The sequence below is a fragment of the Anolis carolinensis genome, unplaced genomic scaffold (genome assembly GCF_035594765.1).
Source record: "Anolis carolinensis isolate JA03-04 unplaced genomic scaffold, rAnoCar3.1.pri scaffold_12, whole genome shotgun sequence".
In the NCBI taxonomy this organism is placed as follows: domain Eukaryota; kingdom Metazoa; phylum Chordata; class Lepidosauria; order Squamata; family Dactyloidae; genus Anolis; species Anolis carolinensis.
The window spans coordinates 18,359,893-18,383,896 of record NW_026943823.1 but is presented as its reverse complement, the minus strand read 5'-3'; the positions used below and the strand labels follow the sequence as shown (position 1 = coordinate 18,383,896).

The 24,004-nt window shown below is 42.5% G+C and overlaps 2 protein-coding genes across 14 annotated transcripts in view; one reads left to right on the top strand and one right to left on the bottom strand.

Annotated features, from left to right (window-relative positions):
• map7d3 (MAP7 domain containing 3) overlaps positions 1-21,322 on the top strand; it is a 43,959-nt gene extending 22,637 nt beyond the window's left edge. For 3 of the 10 annotated variants that reach the window (XM_062963684.1, XM_008121476.3, XM_016997731.2), the window contains 11 exons: positions 810-935; positions 4,526-4,671; positions 5,385-5,515; positions 8,202-8,452; positions 14,291-14,426; positions 15,928-16,108; positions 16,219-16,323; positions 16,800-16,853; positions 17,269-17,347; positions 17,638-17,824; positions 18,667-21,322. In XM_062963684.1, the coding sequence (XP_062819754.1) occupies positions 810-935; positions 4,526-4,671; positions 5,385-5,515; positions 8,202-8,452; positions 14,291-14,426; positions 15,928-16,108; positions 16,219-16,323; positions 16,800-16,853; positions 17,269-17,347; positions 17,638-17,824; positions 18,667-18,982 (1,712 nt within the window). In that variant the 3' untranslated portion in view covers positions 18,983-21,322. The remainder of the gene's footprint in view (positions 1-809; positions 936-4,525; positions 4,672-5,384; positions 5,516-8,201; positions 8,453-14,290; positions 14,427-15,927; positions 16,109-16,218; positions 16,324-16,799; positions 16,854-17,268; positions 17,348-17,637; positions 17,825-18,666) is intronic. The other 7 variants (XM_062963685.1, XM_016997732.2, XM_008121480.3 and 4 more) reach the window with 5 other exon arrangements.
• Positions 21,323-21,975: 653 nt separating this feature from the next.
• The window catches only part of fhl1 (four and a half LIM domains 1), a 51,673-nt gene continuing 49,644 nt past the window's right edge, over positions 21,976-24,004 (bottom strand). For all 4 annotated transcript variants that reach the window (XM_062963681.1, XM_062963679.1, XM_062963680.1 and 1 more), the window contains exon 6: positions 21,976-23,493. In XM_062963681.1, the coding sequence (XP_062819751.1) occupies positions 23,339-23,493 (155 nt within the window). In that variant the 3' untranslated portion in view covers positions 21,976-23,338. The remainder of the gene's footprint in view (positions 23,494-24,004) is intronic.

Sequence of the window (24,004 nt, the reverse complement as noted above, 5' to 3'; positions counted from 1 at the left end):
GATGCTGTATCGTAGGCTCTCTTTGTACTGCTGGACTAATTTCTGTTTGTATCTTCTCCAGTCTCTCAGCTCTCAATGAATAAGCAACACTATTCATCATAGTTTTTCCCTTTCACTATAATAAAGCATCCGATTTCTTAACAGCATTCGGCATGTCAGTATGACATTTGCATGCTTAAACTAGTCCTTGGGGAAGTTACCACATACCACATCTGGGCCAGAGAGACCCGACTCTTGACTAACCACTTAGTGGAATTGTGACGTTTATCTGTCTTTTGTTCCATGACGTAACTGCCTGGATCTGACTTTTTGCATTTTTAGGAGAGAACCACCACAAAACTCACTTGAACCTCTGTTCTAGCTCGTCTTTTGGTCTTCTTTGTTTCACGTCCGCATGCTGTTACTAAAACGGTTAACCAAGGCAAACAGTGCAATTCAAAGAGGTTGCATTATTTTTTGCCATGCTGTCGTCACTCATTCTGCTTCTCTTATACCAGACTTCCTGCTACAAGTGGAAAATTATTTCTAGGGGGTAGAAATCACAATCTGAATTTTTTGCGGAGAGTGGAGCATGAAAGTGCATTTGTGTGGCTTCTCTCTATCTCCATGATTATCTTTTCTTTACTTTTCTTTCTTTCTTTCTTTCTTTCTTTCTTTCTTTCTTTCTTTCTTTCTTTCTTTCTTTCTTTCTTTCTGGACCTGCAACAGCTCACAAGAGTATTCCCCTCCCTCCCACCCTCCTGTTCTATGGCTTGCTTCTTTATTGGACTTTTATGTTGAATCCTCTTTGGTTTGTTCCCATCATCCAGCTCGCCGTTCCCAGTTCAGCCCGCTGGAGAGTAACGTGATCAACCGCCTGCTCGCCCCCACCCAGGCCTCCTTAGCTAGGAGCAAAAGTGCTGCCGCTTTATCGGCTGATGGCAAAGATCCCTCAGGTAAAAGGCATGGGGTGGAAGCCCAGCTACAGCAAATGTAACAGGGTCATTCAGAATAGTGAGCCATTGGGATCAAGTGAGTTGCACCAAATGCTTCCTTATGTCAAGGGACCTGCTTCCATTTGCCCCGGTAAGAATATACAGCCAGCCCTCAATATTTGCTGGGCTAGGGGCACAGGACCCCTGCCAAAGTGAATGAAAGAAATACCATATTTTTACCTGAAAGAATAAATCCCTAGAAATATTTTAAAAACATATATATGTATATAATAAAATTCCACAACATTTAAAATGTAATAATCTTCTGTTATTATTACCCTGTTTCCCCTAAAGACATCCCCAGAAAATAAGACCTAGAGCATCTTTGGGAGCAAAAATTAATATAAGACACTGTCTTATTTTCGGGGAAACGCGGTATTATTATGGAGCCCCCGCTGGCATAGTGGGTTAAAGCCTTGTGACTTGAAGGTTGGGTAGCTGACCTTAAGGCTGCCAGGTTCGAATCCAACCCGGGGAGAGCACGGTTGAGCTCCCTTTATCAGCTTCAGCTCCATGCGGGGACATGAGAGAAGCCTCCCACAAGGATGGTAAAACATCAAAAAAAAAATCCGGGCGTCCCCTGGGCAATGTCCTTGCAGACAGCCAATTCTCTCACACCAGAAGCGACTTAGTGCAAGTCGCTCCTGACACGACAAAAAAATATTATTATTATTATTAATTCACTTCTATTCTGCTTTTTTCCCATGGGTGGGATTCAAAGCAAAGGGCAGAAGTTAAAAACACACACAAATACATATACATCAATGCATAAAATACATAACCAACTACATACGCCAATTTAGAAAATAACTCAATTTGAACATCCCATATAAACAATTAATAACTTACAACAAATGCCATTAAAAGTTTCCCAAACCTCAAGCCACTGAGGTTATTTGTAAAAATAAGTTATGCAGCTCCTAAGACATTGCATTTTCATAAGGTCATGTTGCAGTTGCCAGGCCAGGACCAACAAAGCATTCAAGGTGAATATAACTAGCAGTTATCTGGCAGTGCTTATTATTCATCTGGGAAGGCCTTGCTCCACAGGAAAGTTTCAATTTGTGATTGAAAGACCGGTAAGGAGAGGGCCGATCATACCTCTCTAGGAAGGGAGTTCCAGTGCCATGGGGCCATCACCAGAAAGGCCCTCTCCCCACCAACCCTCCCATTACTTACATAGCATAAAAACAGCACTGTCATTTCTATTATTTTTCTATTTTTTTCTACTTTTATTCATTACATATAACACCATGTAACATGATTTTTGTTCCTGGGTTATAAATATCATTTCCTAGTTGGTTCTATCATAAAAATCATGGAAAAAAAGTTTATTCAACTGCAAAAACAAGTTTACTATAGTTTTTCAATAAATTTCTCACAGAGTCTCAACCAGTTCAACCTAGTTTGTGGCCACAAAAAGCAAAGTTTCTGGAGAATAACAAATACAGTAGAGTCTCACTTATCCAACATAAACGGGCTGGCAGAATGTTGGATAAGCGAATATGTTGGATAATAAGGAGGGATTAAGGAAAAGCCTATTAAACATCAAATTAGGTTATGATTTTACAAATTAAACACCAAAACATCATGTTATACAACAAATTTGACAGAAAAAGTAGTTCAGTATGCAGTAATGCTATGTAGTAATTACTGTATTTACGAATTTAGCGCCAAAATATCACGATGTATTGAAAACATTGAATACAAAAATGCGTTGGATAATCCAGAACGTTGGATAAGCGAATGTTGGATAAGTGAGACTCTACTGTACTTTCAAACCAGAAACAGAAAAGTTTTCAATTTTTGTTACATAGTATCAGTATTATAATGTGTTCATTAACTGCTTGGCCACAATGATTGTTTGGTGGTTTACATTTGCCCTTGCTTTTTACACTTGAAGCTGATAAATGGTTTCCAAATTGTATCAAATGGGTCTTTCCATTCTTTTGCTAATCTTAATGTATCGATTAACTTTTCCAAGATTGCTGTCCCCCATATCCTGCTCTGTACAAATCTCTCAGTCCTCCGCCCCATCTCTGGCAACTTCTTAAAGAAGTTGAGCATAGAATTCCACTGGAGAACCCAGAGGGACAATCTCTCTAGGAATCACTAAGTCCTCTGGCATAACTCTGATAAACTTCCAATGGAGTCACATTGGAGGACCTAGACATTCCTAGAAAAAACATTTGAATCCACAGACATCATTTCTGCAAATGTAAAGGGTTGGCCGTATGTGGAGAAAGTTCCACATGGCATGTAAGATTTCTATTATGACCACATCCTTGGTTAGAATAACCATCACATAGCCTAATATTAAAGGATCAGTATACTATGTTTCCAACTTGCAATCCAGACGCACATCTTAGGTTCTACATTTCTGGAGCATTTGCTCAGAAAGATCCCAGTTTGAACTTTTCTGGGATGGATATCTTTTGTCCTGGGTAAAATAATATTCCTAATTTACGCGACACTAGAACATTTTGAGGCCCCTCGAGCTCTAATCAGGAAGAGTTAATTTGTTTTTTTTAATGAATGACATTCCAGGTCATACTGCTACATATTCCCTTTTTTAGATAAAGCTATGCATCCATCGGGAGCCCCGGTGGCGAAGTGTGTTAAAGCGCTGAGCTGCTGAACTTGCGGACCAAAAGGTCCCAAGTTCAAATCCTGGGAGCGGAATGAGCACCCACTGTTAGCCCCAGCTCCTGCCAACCTAGCAGTTCGAAAACATGCAAATGTAAGTAGATCAATAGGTACCGCTCCGGCGGGAAGGTAACGGCGCTCCATGCAGTCATGCCGGCCACATGACCTGGAGATGTCTATGGACAACGCTGGCTCTTTGGCTTAGAAATGGAGATGAGCACCAACCCCCAGAGTCGATCACGTCAGGGGAAACCTTTACCTTTTTACCTATCCATCCATCAGTCCTTCTGACCATTACAGAATTTCTTTACTTTGCTTCACCTTGTTTAGTTATAATGCATGTTTGCATTTGTGCGCGCAGTCCTCTATCCTCCCTCTGGGTGAAATTGGAATGTGATCAATGTATGTTTCTGGGCGCTTTAACAAGATCACGGGGGCAATTAATTAAAGTCAGGCTTTTAGCATTCAGACCTCATCATGTGAAGAACCAATTTTTAGGGATATCAAAGTGTGAATTCTCCCACTCAGGTTAATTTCCCATTGTTGTGGCCCCTGCATAAATGTGGACTCCTGCCTTTTCAACAAAAATAACATCATTTAAATCTTTGTTTTAATTGAGTGTAGTTTTATTGGGTGAGGCTTCCATCTTAGCTTTCCCAGCCTGCCGCTTTTCATGCTCCCTCCGCTCTTGTGATGTTTCCGTGAAGTGCACTACTCATGGTGGTGTCTGTCTCCATGACCTCTCTTGCGCTGTAAGCTTCCCATGATGATCTTTGATACGGTACCTAACAAGCACTGTCTTTTCTTCTCTCTCTTTTCTCTCTCCTTCCCCCCTCACTGCCCCCTCTTTTCCCACGCTCTGTCCTCGGTGGTCTCTGTGTCTTGTCAAATTCCTAACTTTATAGAATCTCCCCTCTGTCCTCGTTCAGCTTCCAACAGCTCCCTCGGCTCCCCTGTCCACGTCTCCAAAGTGCCTCTCCGCAGCCGCAGCATCGACCGCTTGAAGGTGGCCGCCTCGTCCTCAGAAAACCTTTCTCCAGAATCTGCACAGGTTGGTTGGTTACAGTTTGGATAAGTGGCTCCTGAGATAGATGGCTGGATGAAGGGATGGATAGATCAACACATGCACCCATGCGCACACATACATGTTTATCTGAAACTGCAGGTAATAGTGAACCCTATATTTTGACTATGTTTAATTTGGAAGAATTCTGTAGAATTGGACTGGAGGATCTAGAAAAGCCTGCAAACACTTCCTGGACTGCTGTGAGTTTTCCAGGCTGTATTGCCATGTTCCAGAGGCATTCTCTTCTGACATTTCTCCCACATCTATAGCAAGCATCTTCAGAGGTTGTGAGATCTGTTGGAAACTAGGCAAGTGGGGTTTACATATCTGTGGAATGATGTCCAGGATGGGAGAAAGAACTCTTGTCTGTTGGAGGCAACTGTAAATGTTGCAATTGGCTGCCTTGATTAGCATTGCAGCTTCAAAGCCTGGCTGCTTCCTATCTGGTGGAATTCTTTGTTGGGAGGTGTTAGCTGGCCCTGATTGTTTCCTGTCTGGAATTCAATCAGGGCAAGCTAACACCTCCCAACAAGGGATTCTTCCAGTTAGAAGTAGCCAGGCTTTGAAGCTGCAATGCCATTCAATGCTAATCAAGCTGGCCAATTGCAACATTCACACTTGCTTCAAACAGACGAGTTCTTTCTCCCACCCTGGACATTCCAGGGTGCTTGACCGGTACGTGTCTGCTCTTTCCCCAGAAGCCGGAGGCAGCAAAGCCGTCCACGTCTTCCATCGGGCGGCGTGCTCCTTCGCCCTCCCTGCCTGGTTCCAGACGGTCCCCTTCTCCCGCGAATGTGGGCAAACGCCCTCCGTCCCCAGCTTCAACAAGGTTTCTATCTAGCTCCATTTTCTTTGCTCTCTTCGGTTCTCATTCAGAACACAGGCAATCCCTGAGTTACGAACATCTGACTTAAAAACAACTCATAGTTAAGAACAGGGGTGAGACATCAGGAAGAGAGAAATTATATTGGAAATGACTGCACCCAGTCTCTGGGCACATATCCCTTTGGAAATAAATGGCAATCATAACCTTATCGAAAAGGGGAAAATAATGTAATATCAGTTTGGCAAATGTGGATCTCCATGAAAGTGTGGGGACCACCTTTTGAAAACCACTAGTCAAGAAAAGCATGACCTTGTTAGAAGTCAACCCTTTGAACAAGTGATAGTCATAAGCATTCATGTAATGGCACATAGGCAACTCAGCTGTTAAACTGAAAGACCATGTCTTTGAACTGCCAAAGACAAGGACATCCACTACAAAAATATATTTGGTTAGCAAGGGATGGTTGCTTCTTTGAAGTTGAAATTGCAGTTGTAATTGTAATTGCCCAAAAAATATACACTCCCTTGAAACCTCTTGGTTTAAAATATGCACTCAGAGATTTTTAAAAAGTCTTTTTTGAAAATTAACATACTTTGTTTACTCACAAACATCTTGTATTAATTTACCATACAGGCACATTTCTTATTTAAAGTTCAGTTATAGATAGGATATAGTTTCTCTCTGTGTGTTGAGTGCACGGGGTATAATTCCTAATCAATAGTCCATATTCTTTAGGTATAGTTGTACTCACTGAAGTCCAGAAGTCACACTTCTCTGCTGAAGTCCAAACAGGCATCCACCTCCAGTGAGGTGTAGAGCCGACTGACTACAAAATGGAGTCCTGAGTCTGAACATGCTCAGTACAGTCACATGCCTGTAACCCCTCCCACACCAAAGAGGTGCAGTCAAACTGGCAAATCAATATACACATAGAATACAGGTTGGCAAATATATACATTAACAAATAAAGAGTGAAGGCTTGGGAGGTTGCGATTTCCAACAAATTACCCCTCATAAGGGAAATTCACTCCTGAAAGAGTTATCATGGGAAAAAGGGGTCTCCACTGAAGCTGTATCAAAAATCCTTCCCTATGCTATCCAGACAGACAGACAGATATTTGACTGGAGTTACACTTTAAAATCATATCTGTTCAGACATACAAATTCAGCTTAAGAACAAATCTGCAGAATCTCTTTTGTTGGTAACTTGGGGAGTGCCTGTACAACCAACATTCATTTATCTATTTAACAGCCAAAGGTTCAGAGCTTGTAATAACCTGTCCCAAAAGAGACAGGTAGTTTTTTGGTGAGAGGAGAGGAATTGCCAAATATTTCGCCTCTCACTTTTTTATGTGGACCCTATGATATATGTTGGTGTTTTTTGCCAAGTTTTTGCTGCTGAATGCTGTTTGTATACAGGATGATACTTGGGTTATTGGATGAAATCTTTTAACTGAACAGACGGGACAGGAGACCATATAAAGTTAAAAGTATTGTCGATTTTGACTATGAATTTAAACTCATAGTCTTGTGTTTACTGTATTTTAATATTTTTTCTGTGTATTGCAATACAGTAGAGTCTCGCTTATCCAAGCTTCTAGATTATCCAAGCCATTTTTATAGTCAATGTTTTCAATATATCATGATATTTTGGTGCTAAATTCGTAAATACAGTAATTACAACATAACATTACTGCATATTGAACTACTTTTTCTGTCAAATTTGTTGTTTAACATGATGTTTTGGTGCTTAATTTGTAAAATCATAACCTAATTAGATGTTTAATAGGCTTCTCCTTAATCCCTCCTTATTATCCAAGATATTCGCTTATCCAAGCTTCTGCCGGCCCGTTTAGCTTGGATAAGTGAGACTCTACTGTATATGTATTCCATAGAATTACGTTTAAATATGTGTATTTTAGATAATGTTTTATGATTATGTGTTTTTAGCTTCGTTGTGCCCTGCCTCAAGCTATGAGTAGAGGCGGGTAAGAAATAAAAGTATTGTTATTGTTGCAAAAAGATATTTAGCATATCGCTTACGCTATATGGTAGGGATTTAACATGATAACAGTTTCTTTTTTAATGATAAAGGAGCTGTTTGAGCCAAGGAAATAGATGGGAATTGATGTACAGGAGAATGAACTATCTTGGCAGGTATCAGACTATATGCTTTCCTGGCTTTCCAGTATTAGATGGAATATGAAATCTAAATAAGAACCACAAGTGGCCTGAGATGACTCAGGTGCTGTCTTGTCTCCATATAACGCTGGCCAACACACATTTTGATGTCTCAAATGTTATACTGGTCTCTGGGTCTATTTGATTTGCTGATTTCAAAAATGGCACCAGTTTTCCTTGTATCAGCTCTAGTTTTGGCGATACGGAACATATGCCATCTCCCAGTCGTCATCTGCTTGCCCACAGAAAACTATGATAACCCAGTCTAAGAATCCAGAGCTGATGTAGTCTATTCAATACAATTTTTTGAACCAGTGCCCAAAATAACCCCAGGAACAGACGCTAGAACCCAACCACCAAAATGTTTTTTATTTTTGTGTTGGGCTATGTAACGGATACAAACTCTTGTTACGGGCAAAGTTTTTGTACACACAAAATGGCATACTTCTTTCCATGCCAAAGTAAGGTCAGTCTTGCAGCAGAGTCCTAACACATGCCCTTTCCTCAGCAGACAAAAGCCTCATCCAAGCTCACCGAATGTCTTAAGGCAACAGGCGCCTTCTCCTGTCCCGGTCCCCAAACCTGCCCCGATACAGCGCCCATCGCTCACCCCGAATGTGCTGAACATTACCAAAAAGAGAGCAGACCTGGAGCCCAAAGCAAAGGAGCGAGTGGTGGACACAGCGGGGCAAGAACAGAGCCACTTACCGCATGCCTCGGAGAAGGAAAGCCCTGCCACAGCTCCAAAGACCAAAGAAGGTAAGAGACTGCAACTCACAGAAGGTGAAGATGTTAATAGCCCCATTTTAAACACCTTCACAATGGCCTCTGTTTTTGACAATTAAGCTTTTGGCACTTCTGCATATTTCTGCTTGTGAGCAACCATATAATGACTCCGGATAACGTTTTCTTAGCCTTCGCTATCCCTTAATTTTCTTGAACTGATTGAAACCATGAATGTAATGTGGGATTGGAAGAACCTTGCAAGGCAGGATCAGAATTCAAAACAACCTCAACAGATTAGAGAATGGGGCAAAACGAACAAAATGAATTTCAACTAGAAGTGTAGAATATTTCATTTTAGCAGAAAAAATAAACAAATTGCACTATACAGAATGGGTAACATCTGGCTCCACAACATGTGAAAGAGATTGTGGAGTCTTAGTGGACAATAAATTGAACATAAGCCAACAGTTTGAGTTGCATCAAATGAAGTCTAGTGTCTAGATCAGGGGTCCTCAAACTTTTGAAGTGGAGGGCCGATTCATGGTCCCTCAGATTGCTGAGGGGCCAAATTATCATTTGAAAAAAAAAAAAAAACGAACAAATTCCTATGCTCACAGCACATGTTTTATTTATAGTGCAAACCCCCCCCCCAACAATCATTTATTTACAGTATTTACTACATTTATACCCCACCCTCTCTCATCCTGAAGGGGACTCAGAGCGGCTTACAAGTTGTATGTACATACAATATATTATATTATTAGCATAGCACAATATTAGCATTATATATTACTTTATTGTACTATACCATTATACCATAATATTATTAGTAACATTACATTTAATATATAATATATAATTAATATTATTATATTATACAATATTATTATATTGTATTATTATTATTATTATTATTATTATTATTATTATTATTATTAGCCGCCCTGAGTCCCCTATTGGGTGAGAAGGATGGGGTAGAAATACTGTAATAAATAAATAAATATTATATTGTATTACATTATAATATTATTATCAATATTATATGTATACACAATATATTATATTATTACCATATCATTCATTTACAATATTTCATTTACTATAGTCGTAAATGAAAGAATGATACAATAATTAAAAATAAAAATAATTTTAACCAACATACTGTAAACTTATCAGGATTTCAGTGGGAAGTGTGGGCCTGCGTCTGACCAATGAGATAATCAAGTAGGATTGTTGTTGTTGTGCCTTCAAGTCATTTCAGACTTTGGGCGAGCCGAAGTCTAAAACTGAGGGCGGGGGCCAGGTCAATGGCCTTGGAGGGCCGCATCCGGCCCCCGGGCCTTAGTTTGGGGACCCCTGGTCTAGATTGAGGGAAGTCATGGTGCCTCTGTATTCCATTTTGGTCAGACCTGACCTGGAATACTGTATCCAATTCTGGGCACCACAATTCAAGAGGGATGGTGACAAACTGGAAGGTGTCCAGAGGAAGGCAACTAAAAGGGTCAAAGGTTTGGTGACCATGAATAATCCCTTTGAGGCACATCTTAAAGAGCTGGGTATGTTAAGCCTGCAGAAGAGAAGGTTAAGAAGAGACATGATAACCATGTTTAAATATGTGAAAGGCTGTCATAAGGAAGAGGGAGCAGGCTTGTTTGTTGCTGCCCTGGAAAATAGGACACAATGGAGCAATGGGTTCAAACAACAGGAAAGGAGATTCCACCTGAACAATAGGAAGAACTTCATGACTGTTCAGCAGTGGAACTCTCTGCCTTGGAGTCCAGTGGAAGCTCTTTCCTGGGAAGCTTTTAAACAGAGGCTGGATGGCCATCTATCAGGGGTACTTTGTGCTTTTCCTGCATGGCAGGGGGTTGGACTAAATGGCCCTCTTCAACTCTATGATTCTATAATTCCACAAAGCGTTTGAGCATTAAACTTGGTTGCACAAAAAATTGGCGGAAACAGCAACATTTTAATTTTTTAAACTGCTGCTCATTTTGTGTTGGAGAACAGAAGTTGGCTCATTAAAAGTTGGTATATAAAAGTAGCTTGTCCAGAAAGAGAGTGGGTTATTTTCTGGTAAAAAACACTAGCACAATATATCTATGTTGAAATCATATGTGAGTTAATAGAACATCATAGTTGACCAGAAAATAAGGCCAGCTCAGCTTTGACTTGGACAGAGCAGTGCTAAGGCTGCCCTTCCAAAAAGCACATAGGGTAATACCTTGACTTGCAAGGTTGGTGTATGGCAATTTGAAAGCAACTCATTATGATGATTATTATTTATATATACTCCACTTTTTCTCTCCAAAATGGCTTACAGTAAAACCATAATGATGTTTCCAACAATTCATAACAAATGGTCAATTCTACGTCTTTGAGTAGGTCACTTCCAACATTAAGTTTCTGACTGTTACTGCATTGTTATAAAAGGCTAGATAAATGAATTAGCAAATGCTTACTGGATAGGTCATGGTGTTTTGTGTTGGATTCCTGCGGAATTGTCGCGATTGATGAAACTGTTCAAGTAATGGGAAAAAGAGGGAGGTTGTTCCTCTGGTATCAGAACTTCAAATCTCATGAGCCGGTTCTACTTAAATGCTGATTTTGTCGCATGTGCAGTCACCCAGGGGGTCAGTGTCCACCAATGAGTGGAAGTAAAGTGATGCCGGATGAATTCCACCCCCGTCTCCCTCCTTGCCCCTCTGCACATGCGTCCTCTTCCCCTCTGAGCAGGAAGGACGTCCTCTGCCACCCCCCCAAAAGGGACATTTCAGAAGAGATGTCCTAAGTGCTTCTCTCTCTGGAGAAGGACTCAGGCCTTAGCTGGAAAGGAGTCTGGGCCAGAGACCTGGCAGAAGAACCTCTTTCTGCAAACAGCAGGTGAGTGGGATCCTTGGCTTAAAATGCATGCAAGGAGGCTTGGGCAGGTACCATGGAGGGGCTCCTGTGCTTTGTTAATGCTTTAGGTCAATTGCGGTGTGTCTAACCTCTGTGGCGTGCTTGTGGCATATTGGTTCCTCTTCTGCCGTCTTTAGTACAGGGTGGGCAACTATTGGCAAAAGGAGCCCCCCAGGAGACCTTGGAGGGCTGCATTGCATTTGCTCCTATAATCAAACAATAAAATTCCCCCAGGCAACATGATGGCATTCTCACTGTGTTTGGGGGTCTTCCTGGGCCCTTTTATGCCTTAGAGAGGCCTTTTTCAACAACAGGAAGTAAGTAGAAGTTCCAAAGTGTGGTGAAAATGCCCCTCACACTGTCTAGATCAGTGGTTCATAACCTATGGGTCCCCAGATGTTTTGGCCTACAACTCCCAGAAATCCCAGCCAGTTTACCATGACTGTTAGGATTTCTGGGAGCTGAAGGCCAAAACATCTGGGGACTCACAAGTTGAGAACCACTGGTATAGAAAGCATTTTGAAGCAAACTTCTGAAAGTTTTTTTTTCTGTTTTGTTTTGGGGTTTTGTTTTTCTGTTTGTAATTAGACTCCTAGGGAGCTTCTAATTTGAATGGAAACACCTTCCATTCCATCTGTCTGTCTTTATGAGGGGAAATAAGTATTTGGAACCGCTGAGGCCCGGAAAAATAACCTTGGGGAACTGCATGTGCCACTTTGCCCATCCCTGCTTTAATGTCTGTGGTAGTAGATTTTGCATAGAGCGCATTAAATGCTAGCTAGCTCCATTTGGCAGCCTTTCGCATTCTCCCCATACGCACCCAGTGGCTTTAGTCGTGCTTGTTTTCCTTTACAGTGCTGCCGCTCACCTCAGTGTTCCTACCTGAGTTGCCATCCTCCGTCTTGGGCCTCTCCTCTTCCGCTGCCTCGGCTTTCTATTCTCAGGATTGGCAGCCGTCCTCCTCCGTCGCGAGAAAGATGCTGTTTGGATACGACCCGATGTCTCGCCTTGTTGTTTCCCCTTCGCCCTCAAGCAGCACCGCTCCTATCCCTTCCCATACCGACCGGGTGGGCCGCGCAAGCTCCCCAGGCCTACCTTGCATCGCGAGCCGGCCAAATGTTAGATACAGCCAATCAATGCAGGGAGCCAGGGCCAGCTTCCTGCCTCAGTTTGCTCTGCAGGGAGATGGGAGAGCTGCCACGCCGCTCAAGTGTTTCAATTTCCCTTACCCTCCGAGGTGCAGCCCCACCTCCAGAGCGTCCTCGCCTTCCCCGACCGGCGGGAGGATGAGTGTGAACCGGCCGGTGACAGTGACCACAGACCCCTTTGTACTGGAGAAGCTGCTCCATACCTTCCAAACCATGAGGTGCAGCGTTGACAACATCAGCCAGGAGCTCAGGGTGCTCAATACTCACCTCGCCAATCTCTCGCGCCATTTGGGAGCCCTTCCTAACCCCCTTGCGCCGCCTCAACAAGACGGGCCAGATTATTACCACTGATAGGCAGCACTCCACTAGGCTCAGGTCTTGTCAAACTAGACTAGATTCATATCTTACATGCTTGGATCTGTACCAGGCTTTTCTTCAAAGGATAAAGCACCTGGTTTATTGATGAAATAGTGTGCTGACATGTAACCGCGACAGATCCAACAGCTGAGGATAGACAAAGGAGTTCTTTTGTTGCCTTGTACAAGCAAATCCTTGGTGCCGTTGCAACAATCTCACAATGTGTGGAAAGACATCATGGTGCCAGGCTCATTTTAAGAATAATAGCAAACATAGAAATTGCCTGCCACCTTTTTATTTATTTTTAACCCTCAGATTTGGACCAATAAAGTCTCTTCAAATATTACATGCCTTTCTTGTGTTCAAATTAAGGAGACAAGTATTTTGTGCTTGAAACCAGCTGTTCCTTTTTCCTATGTTTTCTCTGTGTTTTTTCATAATACAGGAGCATTTACTTTGAATTAAAAACTGGATTATTGATGGGTATACATAGGGGTTGATCCAAAGCAATAGGTGTTGTTAGAACTGCATCAGAAGCACTTTATATGCTATATGAACAGTACATTATTCAAGGTGGACTATAGATTTTAAACTTGTGTCCGAAGGGGGGAAATGTTGGAGACCTAGAGTTGCAGGCAGGGTTCACTTTTTCTGACAGTCCAATTCAACTTGATGGGAATTTGTTTGTAAATAAGCACACTTACAATCAGGATGTGAATGGATTTTCTTAAACATATGTTGTTTTAATATATTCTAATTGCTATCCCCAAAGCGGTCTGTATGTTTTCACCTCACCATTCTCAACTGGAGGGTCACATCTAAGTGATCATGATGACGATGATCCTGTGGCATGCAGTAAACCAGATTTGAATATGACTTTCACAAACCATTATTCATTCTTCACCACATTCATTCTGTAGTCTGTACTCTCAGATATCAGTGATTGGATTTCAGAATCGGAGAAATAGAAATCTGTTAGAAACCATGCGTTGGGGGGAAAATAACTCGTCTGATGCATATTTTCTTTTCTGTTTGCCATTGCACTAACTCACCCTGAGCAAGGCCTGATTTTTATAGTGATCAAGGGTTTAATCCGTGTAGCACTTCTAAATGTAATTGGACAACAGGATTTCTCATTTCGAACTGGGCCTGCTAGGACCCGAGAATCCAACAACATCCAAAGAGGCACATGATGCAGAGGGTGCAATCCATATGTGGGCAGCCATTCAACCTTTGCATAAAACTAAACCAATTACTTGCATTAAAATTAGTAGTCTTTTCGCTGAATATTATCCCAGGGCCCTAGTAATGGAGTGAGGCCTCGTTGGCACATTGTGCATTGCAAACGGTTTGTGCCAGTGAGAGCCTTCTTCCACTTGGTGGGCATCCAAAGGCAGTGTGTGGGTTCCCCTGGATACAGCTCTGTGTTGCCTTTGGGTGATTCTTCTGACATCTTCCTTTTCAGATACTAGCAGCAAAAATGCTCCAGGGACCACAACGGCCGAAGAAGCAGCGAGGATCTTGGCGGAAAAACGCCGCCTGGCAAGGGAGCAACGGGAGCGCGAAGACCAGGAAAGAGTCCAGAGAGAAGAGGAGGAAAGGTAAAGAAATTGGGAATATTTTTGCATAATGCATTTTACACATTTAATACACACAGAGTGTCAGCTATCTCTTCCTATTAAGCTTTATCTGTGGATGGCATATCTCTAAACAAATTTCTCCAGTCTGCTTTAAATAACCAAATTGGAGTTGCTTGGTAAATGGGAAGGGGTATTTGTCATCTTAACTGCCAAGGCTTCTTTATTTAATCAGTAAAATCTCCTAAAGTTCTTGAATGCCCTGAATAACCACAATTGGATTCTTTTGTATGATTTTTTTGTGTCAGGAGCGACTTGAGAAACTGCAAGTCGCTTCTGGTGTGAGAGAATTGGCCGTCTGCAAGGACGTTGCCCAGGGGACATTGCCCGGATGTTTTGAAGTTTACCATCCTTGTTGGAGGCTTCTCTCGTGTTCCCGCATGGAGCTGGAGCTGATAGAGGGAGCTCATCCACGCTCTCCCCAGGTGGGATTCAAACCTGGCAGCTTTCAGATCAGCAACCCAACCTTCAAGTCACAAGGCTTTAATCCACCACGCCACCGGGGGCTCCTTTTTGTATGATTGACAAGTCTTTCTTAAAAATTGTTTTATAAGAATATAGCATTTTAAATTCCAAAGCGACCCCATATCTGCTTCATCACCCACAGCTTTCTCCTCAAGTTTGCTTTGATGTATCTGGTTGTGATCCCCAGGTTGTGCCAATCAGCTTTCATATGATATTATTTCTAGCACCCACTTTTTGCTTGATAGTCAAAAGCAGAGCTTCTTATAAGTCATAGCATGGTCCAGGGTAACTCCCAAGTATTTTGGTGCAATGCTCCAGTGGGATTCCTTCCCAGGTAATCCTCAGAGCTCGAGATCTTGTCTGTTCTTAAGGTGAAAAGCACACATCTGCATTTTAGATAGATTAGGAATCAGCTGGTTTTCCCTGTAATAGGCAGTAAGAGCATCTAAAGTTTTGGGAAGCTTCTTTTCAACCATTTCAAAGCTCCCTGCTTGAGTGGTGATGGCATGATCGTCAGTATAGATGAAACTCTGTCCCTTCTGGCAGTGGCTGATCAATGTTTAACATTTACACAAATGAACATTGATGGAGCAAGCACACTCCCCTGAGGCAGGCCATTCTTCTGTTTTGGCCATCTGCTTCTCTGGCCCTAAAATTCAACCAAAAGCTTCTGTTTTGTAGCAGATTTTCTATGAAGCGGGTGAGGTGGTCATCCTTTGTGATGTTATAAGTTTTTCTCAGGAGGTGATGATTTATAGTACCATAGGCTGCTGACAGGTCTATGAAGATGGCTTCCTTTCAAAACCGTCTTCTATGTGCTGAGTCAGGCTCGGCATTTATGATGTGCAGCTTTTGCCTTTCCTGAAGTCAGCTTACTGTGGAATCATACACGGGTTTATTTTTTCCATAATTCTGTGAAACACACAAATCTTAGAGTATTCCTGAGAGAGAACATAACGACAGGGCTCTGATCCCTTGTCAATATATTTGGGACTCTTAGGGTCAGAAAAGAAGAAATGGTCAAGAAGGCGCTTGAGGAGCAGGTCCAAGCGGAAGAAGCGCTCAGAGAACTGGAAGCCATGAGGCAAGTGGAAGAGGAAGAACAACAAAGGCTGGCTGAGAAGGAACGGCTTCAGAGGGAGCAGGAAGAGCAGGAAAAGCAGGCCGAACTTCAGCTACAGGTTTGGGCTCAGGAAAAAAAAAAACAGATCCTTCATGTTTTTTTTAGCTTGGCTGGCCTTTTGGTAGTGGCTGGCTTCCCCAAATGGCACCCTTTTGCTCTTCATTTTAGCGAGAAGAAGCCGAAGCAAAGGCCCTGGAAGAGGCTGAAAAGCAGCGTCAAGAGCGGGAGCGAATCATGCAGCAGAATATGCAGGAGAGAATGGAGAGGAAAAAGGTATCTGCCTCTTAATGTCAGTCACTTTCTTTCATACCTTAGGAATGCAAACCTGTAATGAACACAGCCACAGGTCTGGAATCTGCTGTGTTTTGTTCCTTTCGTTTCGTGTCCCATCTGCCTTTCTGCCAAAGAGTTTAAAGAGTCCCCTCAGTTGAGAAGGGCAGGGTATAAATGTTGTAAATAAATAAATAAAACAGCACAACTGTTTTTACATTTGGTCTTCTCATTTTATGCTGATGACAACTCCTAGATGTATGTTATGAGACAAGGATTGTCCCAGATTCACCTGTATGGTTTTGTGTCTTTGGAGAGATAGGAACATAGATCTCCCAGCTCAAGGCAGGGCACAACATAACTAAAATGCATCCATGAAAGCACATAGTGAAACATGCTCGATACTAACACCCCAGTGTCTGCAAATAGGGAATTGAATCTTTCTGTTATCTTAAATGGCATCCCTGTCGTTGAAACAGAGAATTGAAGAGATCATGAAGAGAACTCGGAAGGCAGAGCAGAACGAAGCCAAGGTAAGTGTCGTTTCAGGCCTGATCCTGCTGATCCTGCTCTTTGTTTATGTTCAAGACTGTTTATGTAAAGAAGTTGAAATGTAGGGAGTCTGGTTTTCTCTAAGCCGAAAGCCCCTCACCCTGGCCTGGCACAGGAAGACTCTTGGGTGCATCTGATGCTACAATTGGTTAGAGCCGCATGGCCTCCCCATGTTTCCTCAGCATATAAATAAATATGAGGAAACATCAAGCAGAAATTCCAGATGTGATCGATTTTCTCTATGCCAACAGATAACAGAGACTATCAACAGCCTTTGAGCTGCTTGTGTTTCTGGTCATTATTTGGATGCTCAGCAAAAGCAAATAGCACAGGAACCTTTTGTATTCTCGTTGCTTGCTGGTCTCTTACCACTCCCCCCCCCTTTCTTTAATACAGAATGAAGATAAATCAAATGAGGAGGATGAATATGCTGAAGAAGAGGAAGAGCTGGGCCTTGAAAAGCAAGATCAACCTGGTAAGGGCTGTATCTGCACCTTGGTTTTTGACTATCTTAAGAGGGAGTCCTTGGTGACTTAGAAACTTGCAGAATGAAAGGCCTTTATTCCAGTCAGGGGCTGAACAGTGGAGAAGAAACGACGAAGGGATCCATCCTGTTCTCTGTGTCTCTTTTTTTCCATCTAAGCACTTTGAGAGTAGATTTTACAGTAAGCTTTAAGATCTGTTCTACAGTTTCAAAATAGGTAGAAATCATTTCTTTTTTGCCATGTGTGCAGCACCGCCTCTATTCTCATTCTCTCATTTCAGAGAAGGCAAAGTATGACTCCTCTTCCCTTGAAGATGGTCCAGAGATGGAGCACAGTTTTGCTTCCTTCCAAGACGAATCCAAAATGGAGGCAGATGATGTCTTTGTCAATGGGGACCGGCTGGAGGAAGTCGATCGGAGGAATGAAGATGGGAGTTCCTTGTATTTCCCTCCGACAATAGAAGCCAGGTAAGCCTGGTGCCTTCAAGATGTGTCAGGAGAGCCATCCATTATGGATTACTGAAATATAGTATGATCAATTCTGATTAAAAGCAAAATTTGAGGGGGGATACATTAAGATAAAATACACGGTTGAAATTACAAGGATTGAACAACGTTTTAAATGTTCAACTCAATAGTATTAAGATGATTAGTGGATAGGTGGAATGGCCTGCAGTATATGAAAAATATTGAAAGAGACATAGCTAAATAATAGAATATTTGGAAGAATTAAAATAATATATGTATATGTGGGATGGAAGAAATAAGAAACAATAGGAATGGGGAAATATAACAAGATATTATAGGACTATTGGATTATGACCTTTTAGGATCACAACCTATTAGGGATTATGACCTATTAGGATAATGATGTATTGGGTAGCAGAGTTTCAGAAGTGAATTTTCTGATTCGGCACCCCAAATAACCTCAGAAACAGGCCTAAAAACAGACACCAAGGAAAAAAACTTTTTTTTTGGTTGGACTGTTATTATCCGTGGATTTTGTTAACACACAAGTAAAAAAAAAAGAAGGGGAGGGGGCTGAAGTTTAAAAAATACAAAAAGCTGAGCGTGAGACCCAAGAAACTGTCCCTAACTGCTTTCTCTCACCTCTTTGCCACGGGCGCATGGCCCAAGGAAGGGTCTGGTTCGTTGCAACGGTATAGTAACAGTGAGGCCGCAGACCATAGTTTAGTTCTCACTGACAACATGTTGGGAACCACTGCTTTGGAAAGTGTGTGGAGCTTTAAAAATGCCTCAGAGCACCAAGGTTCAAGATGCACCCTGGTTTTCTTGCCATCCCTTTGCAGCCTTCCAGCAAAAGACGTAGTTATTGGGAACTCGGGGATCTTGGGTATCAATGAAGCCGACCATTCAGTAGGATTCCTTTCTAACCTGAATGGGAAACCTTCGGCGTGGAGTTTTGAGGAGATCATCGATCTCGACCTGCACCCCAAGACAACCAGGCTCAGTTCAGAGAGCCTCGCTGCTGAGATGGCCTCTCAGAACTGTAAGGACGCTGCGGCGACTGCGGTGCCTGCCAGCCCCAGACTGGCCTTTGAGGAGGAAAGTGCCACGAATCCCTTGACCAAACCCATAGAGGCGGCATCAGGTAATATACACTGACCGGGGGGCTCGCCGCCTGCCTGCCTGCCTTCTTTCCTCGGTTCAGTCCAGAAACCAAATCTCCACTTAGTTTGAACTTGGCAGGCTTTGTTTTTGTAAAGAACAAGGTTCTCCAAAAGAGTTGAATGCAGGGAAGGATGCTCCGAATCGGGTGGGAAATAGGGAGTCAGTCCCTTCCCATTCTCTGCTGCAACTCAAGCAATATGTGTTGTCCCTTGTTCTCCCCTCCCCTAGCGAATTAACTCTATGGTTAGGATGTTTGGCTCAGGGGCCTTCCTTCCTTCCTTCCTGGTGGAATGTCACCCGTCACCCCAGTCCTTGGCTAAACTGCCCTCTCTTTTCTCACTCTGGGAAAGAGAACATTTTGATCCATGTATTGTTTGAGAATAACCTGGCTTGCTGCACAAAACGAAACCCGATTTGTGTGTGCCTCTTTGGTGCTGAGCCCTGAAATGTCAGTTTCATCCTTAGCGGGGTGTGCTAATGCTTAGCAGGAGGGTCCTATAACAGAGTTATCCCTTGCTTTTGAACAGAACTGTGAACACTAGAACCCTGGAAGGCTCCTGACCAGCACTTCGGGACATTCAGGGTTTCCACAAGTCATGAAGGCCTTGTTTTTGAGCTGCTTGTGGGCCTGTTTTTGGTCCATGTTTCGAGCAAATAAAGATAAACTCTGTCCCCCATCAGAGCTTTGCACTTTGAGACCTTTTCAGGAAAACACTTGCTGTTGCTCTGTGACATGAATCCGTTTAACCAGGTTTCCTTTTTAAAAAAATAACACTTTCTAATGAAATGTTCGTTAAAATTGCCAGTGCCTCTTTAATTGTTCCGGTTGGGGTGAAATACAAGACTTCTCCTAGAGTGTTTGTCATAAGCAAGACAGAATGATGCGATTCTAATGCACATTAAAAACCAAAACCAATGTTTTGTCATGTGTTACTAGCATATTAGCCTCATCACTGCAGGAGGCAGTTTTTACAGAGAGATCTGGATGGAAATAGTGGAGAATGCTCCACTTCGCTCCAGGTTAGGTGACAGGTATATTTGTTTTTCTGGTCAGATTGTCTGTAGCATAAACTTGATAGAATATTCTCTAACAAACCTTGAAAGGATTTGCTCTGACAAGTTGGAAAAGCCAGAACTCACACCTCACTTGAGTTCCTTTTGACCATGGCCCTGTGGTTGGCACCATTGTGACCTCCTCCTGGTGCACCATGGGCCCTGCAACACAAATGTTTATTAGTCTTGTCAATGTGGATATACAATAGGAGCTTCTTACACAAATTGTACAGGCAGAGGTTTGGCACAGGCAAGACCCCCAACTCAATTATTCTCCAAGCTATATAGCATTTCCTTAAGTATTTGGGAGACCAGCGGGCTGAGAAAGCCTCTTCTATATTTATCTTGAACTCACCTAAGCCTTTTCAACAGATGGTCTTTAAACTACTTAATTTTTTAAAAATGAATCCAAATATGCGCTGAGCAAACGGGGCACCTTGGGGTTGGTGGTTGGCCTCTCTGTGCCATTTGCTTGTTCATCTCCCACACATTTTGCCCGATCCATTTGAATTAATGTGGTTTTCATTGGTTTTGTTTGAACCCCTTCTTTTGAGAAAGACACATACACACATGACATGTATTTAAGTTGCTCTTTCACGCCTTGTAAGTATTATTTGTGTGCGTATGTGTACATAAAACCAGTATTAGACCCTTGCTGTTGTGTTTTTTGTTCCGTTCTGTTTTGTCCCTGTTGGTTGTGTCTTTGGGTGCGCTTTCTCTCGGCCTTCATGGCCGTTGTTGAGCAACCTGCGTAGCCTTAACTCCCTCTGACTTGATATCACATGAAGGAATGGGCTCTGGAATGAAGCGTTGTGTTGGTCCTCAGGCCCCAAACAGTTTGGCGTCCCTTTTCAAAGAGCTCTTTTTTCAATGGTTGGCAGCGGCCACATGAGCGCTAAGCTGCCTCCCTCTTTTCTACTTTCTAGTGCAGACGCTTGCACTGGAACCATGTTCCTATTCCCAAGTCATTTAGAAGAATCAACAGGCCCTTTCCCCTTGTTGTTGTGGTTGTTGTCCTCCACCCTTCCCTTTGTATGCTTTGCTGTTTCCAAATGTTTTAGGACGTTTAGAGCAGTGCCTTAGGTTTTGACAAAACAGGGGTATTTTTGTATGATAGCTTTTTCGTTCTGCCAGAGACAATCATTCTAACAAGCATGATGCTCCAAATATTAGTTCTGTTTTGTTTTGTTTTCCTGTGCAAAACTGATGCCTGTTTGATGCTTGGTTACAGCCTGTATGTAAATACATGATGCACTGTTAAATAAACTTTGCAACTGAAAAGAGGTCTGCCAGTAGCAGGTTATTCAGGTCTCCCCCTTCGACTAAGAAGAGAAACTGCCCAAATGGTGTCTGCTATTTGCAATAACCGCCATTACAAGAAGAAGCGGGTGTTGTTGTTGTTGTTGTTGTTGTTGTTATTGAAAGAATAGGTGATGCAGTCAGTAGAGACCCCTCAAGTGAGCATTTCTAGTGGTGCCCCCTTTTCCCACTTTCACTGTTCAGGATTTGGGAGGGAAGGAGAAAAACAGAGGACAACAGAACACAGTTTAAAAGTAAAGTAGCTGATGTGTTGTCGAAGGCTTTCATGGCCGGGATCACAGGGTTGTTGTATGTCTTTCGGGCTGTGTGGCCATGTTCCAGAAGTATTCTCTCCTGACGTTTCGCCCACATCTATGGCAGGCATCCTCAGAGGGTGCCTGCCATAGATGTGGGTGAAACGTTAGGAGAGAATACTTCTGGAACATGGCCACACAGCCCGAAAGACATACAACAAAGTAGCTGATGTTGCAAAGTTGTTCTTGGTTCCAGAAGCAGGAGATGGTCAGAATTATGTACTGCTTGTGCCTTAACAAACCCCAAATGGAGCCACCTTTTTAGTATAAGGGCTTTTCCACAAACAGGAATGGCGTCACAAAGAAAACAGGACTCCTGACTCCAGATAAGCCGTAGTTTCTGTTTATTAGCGGACACGCTTTGGCAGAACACAAGGGGTGTCACCACGCCACCCTGCTCCTACAGCGTCCCTATTTGCTCCAGGCTTTGCAAAGACGTTGTCAAAAGCGTACACAAAAAAGCTGTTATTTCAGTCGTAGGGTAGAAAAGCTAGTGGTCAAATGAGCTGCTTTTACAATCCAGGAAACCTAAAAGGATTACGGTGGGTTCTTAAATGTGCTTAAGGGTGGCTTAGTCTAAAGTCAGCCGTAGCCAAGCCTGAAGGTTACACGCTGGTTAAGGGAAGCTGTGTATTATGTATTCAGCTACATTCTCTTAAGTAGATGAAAAGCGGGGAAATGTATTGCCACGTATGGATTATGTTGAATGCATGTATAAAGGAAGCACCAAACTTTTCCTATTACAGGGTGGAGTCAAAGGGCTGCTTCTTTTTCACCCTAGACAACAAGCTATTTTTTTCCTATCACACTGGACAAGCTTAATTGTGAAACCTAACCTGCTGTTCTCCCAAAATATGACAGAGGAGCACCCAAATGAAGCCTGGTCTCATAAAACAAGGACGATCTCTTAAGTAGGTAGTGGAGGAAAATGAATTTTAGGAAGAAAGCACCTTGAGATAGAAGGACCCCAGTGTCTGGCACAAAGGTAAGATGCAAAGGTTTTATTAGCCAAAGGAGAGAATTTTTGTTCTAAAAACGGGGAGGCCCTACAGTTGGAATCTCTTCCATAGATGTCCTATAATATGGTCAGCGGAACAGGAATTTTTCCAGACAAGATGCAGAAGACCTCGCTTCTTTGAAAAGGAAGTATTTTCTGCTGGTGTGTGAAGTAAATATAATGGGACAACAGCAATTAAAGGTAAATGACAGACAACCGAAGAAAAATCTGCTTTTAAAACTAACAAAAACATTTAAAATTCTCGGTAATATCAGAAACAGGACCTAAACTCAGTTCAAGGGCTTTGCTTAATGCGACTACACAACAAATGGAGGACAGAGCCCTCTTTTTTCAAGCAGCCATGTGAATTCACCCTCATATTACTGGACTTAGTCCCGGACACAAGAAGCATATTTGGTTATGTAAAGCAGAAGCCTAAAGACTTCAGTCAGCTTTTCAAGGATGTCAAGGAAGTAGGGTTAGCGGCAGCTCTTAGGGTGGCATTTTTATTTAATATCACCTGCAGCGGGAAGGGGATAGAGTGAGTAAAGAGGGGGCCTTACCCTCCTAAGAAAGCAAACAATGGAAAACCAGACAGCTATGTCGCTTGTATCCAAGCACAAGGCTCTAAAGCCACTCGGCAGCAAGGCAGTTGCTTGCTTTTCTTCCTGCTGCTCCTCCTCCTCTTTACAGCTTCTTGGCACAAGGAGGGCAGTAAATCTGCTCAGCATGGAAGACAAAAGGCTTGTTAGCCAGCGGGATGGAGCACTTCTTACAGTTGAAGCAGTATTCATGCCACGACTGGCCTTCGTGGCTGACCACGTTGGTGCCTTTCCCGAAACCTGAGAGACCGAAACAAATACAGCTGATGAGCATCAAAGACATAGCTGCACCATTTTGCCGCTTGGGTGTTTGTACCATCTTGAGAGATGAGAATAAATCAGCATTTCTCAACCTAGGTCATTTGAAATCCTATACATATCATGGGAGATCTTGATTCAGCAGGAAAAACCAACTTTAAATACAGTAGAGTCTCACTTATCCAAGCCTCGCTTATCCAAGCTTCTGGATTATCCAAGCCATTTTTGTAGTCAATGTTTTCAATACATCATGATATTTTGGTGCTAAATTCGTAAATACAGTAATTACTACATAGCATTACTGTCTATTGAACTACTTTTTCTGTCAAATTTGTTGTATAACATGTTTTGGTGCTTAATTTGTAAAATCATATCCTAATTTGATGTTTAATAGGCATTTCCTTAATCCCTCCTTATTATCCAAGATATTGGTTTATCTAAGGTACTGCCGGCCTGTTTAGCTTGGATAAGTGAGACTCTACTGTAACTGTAA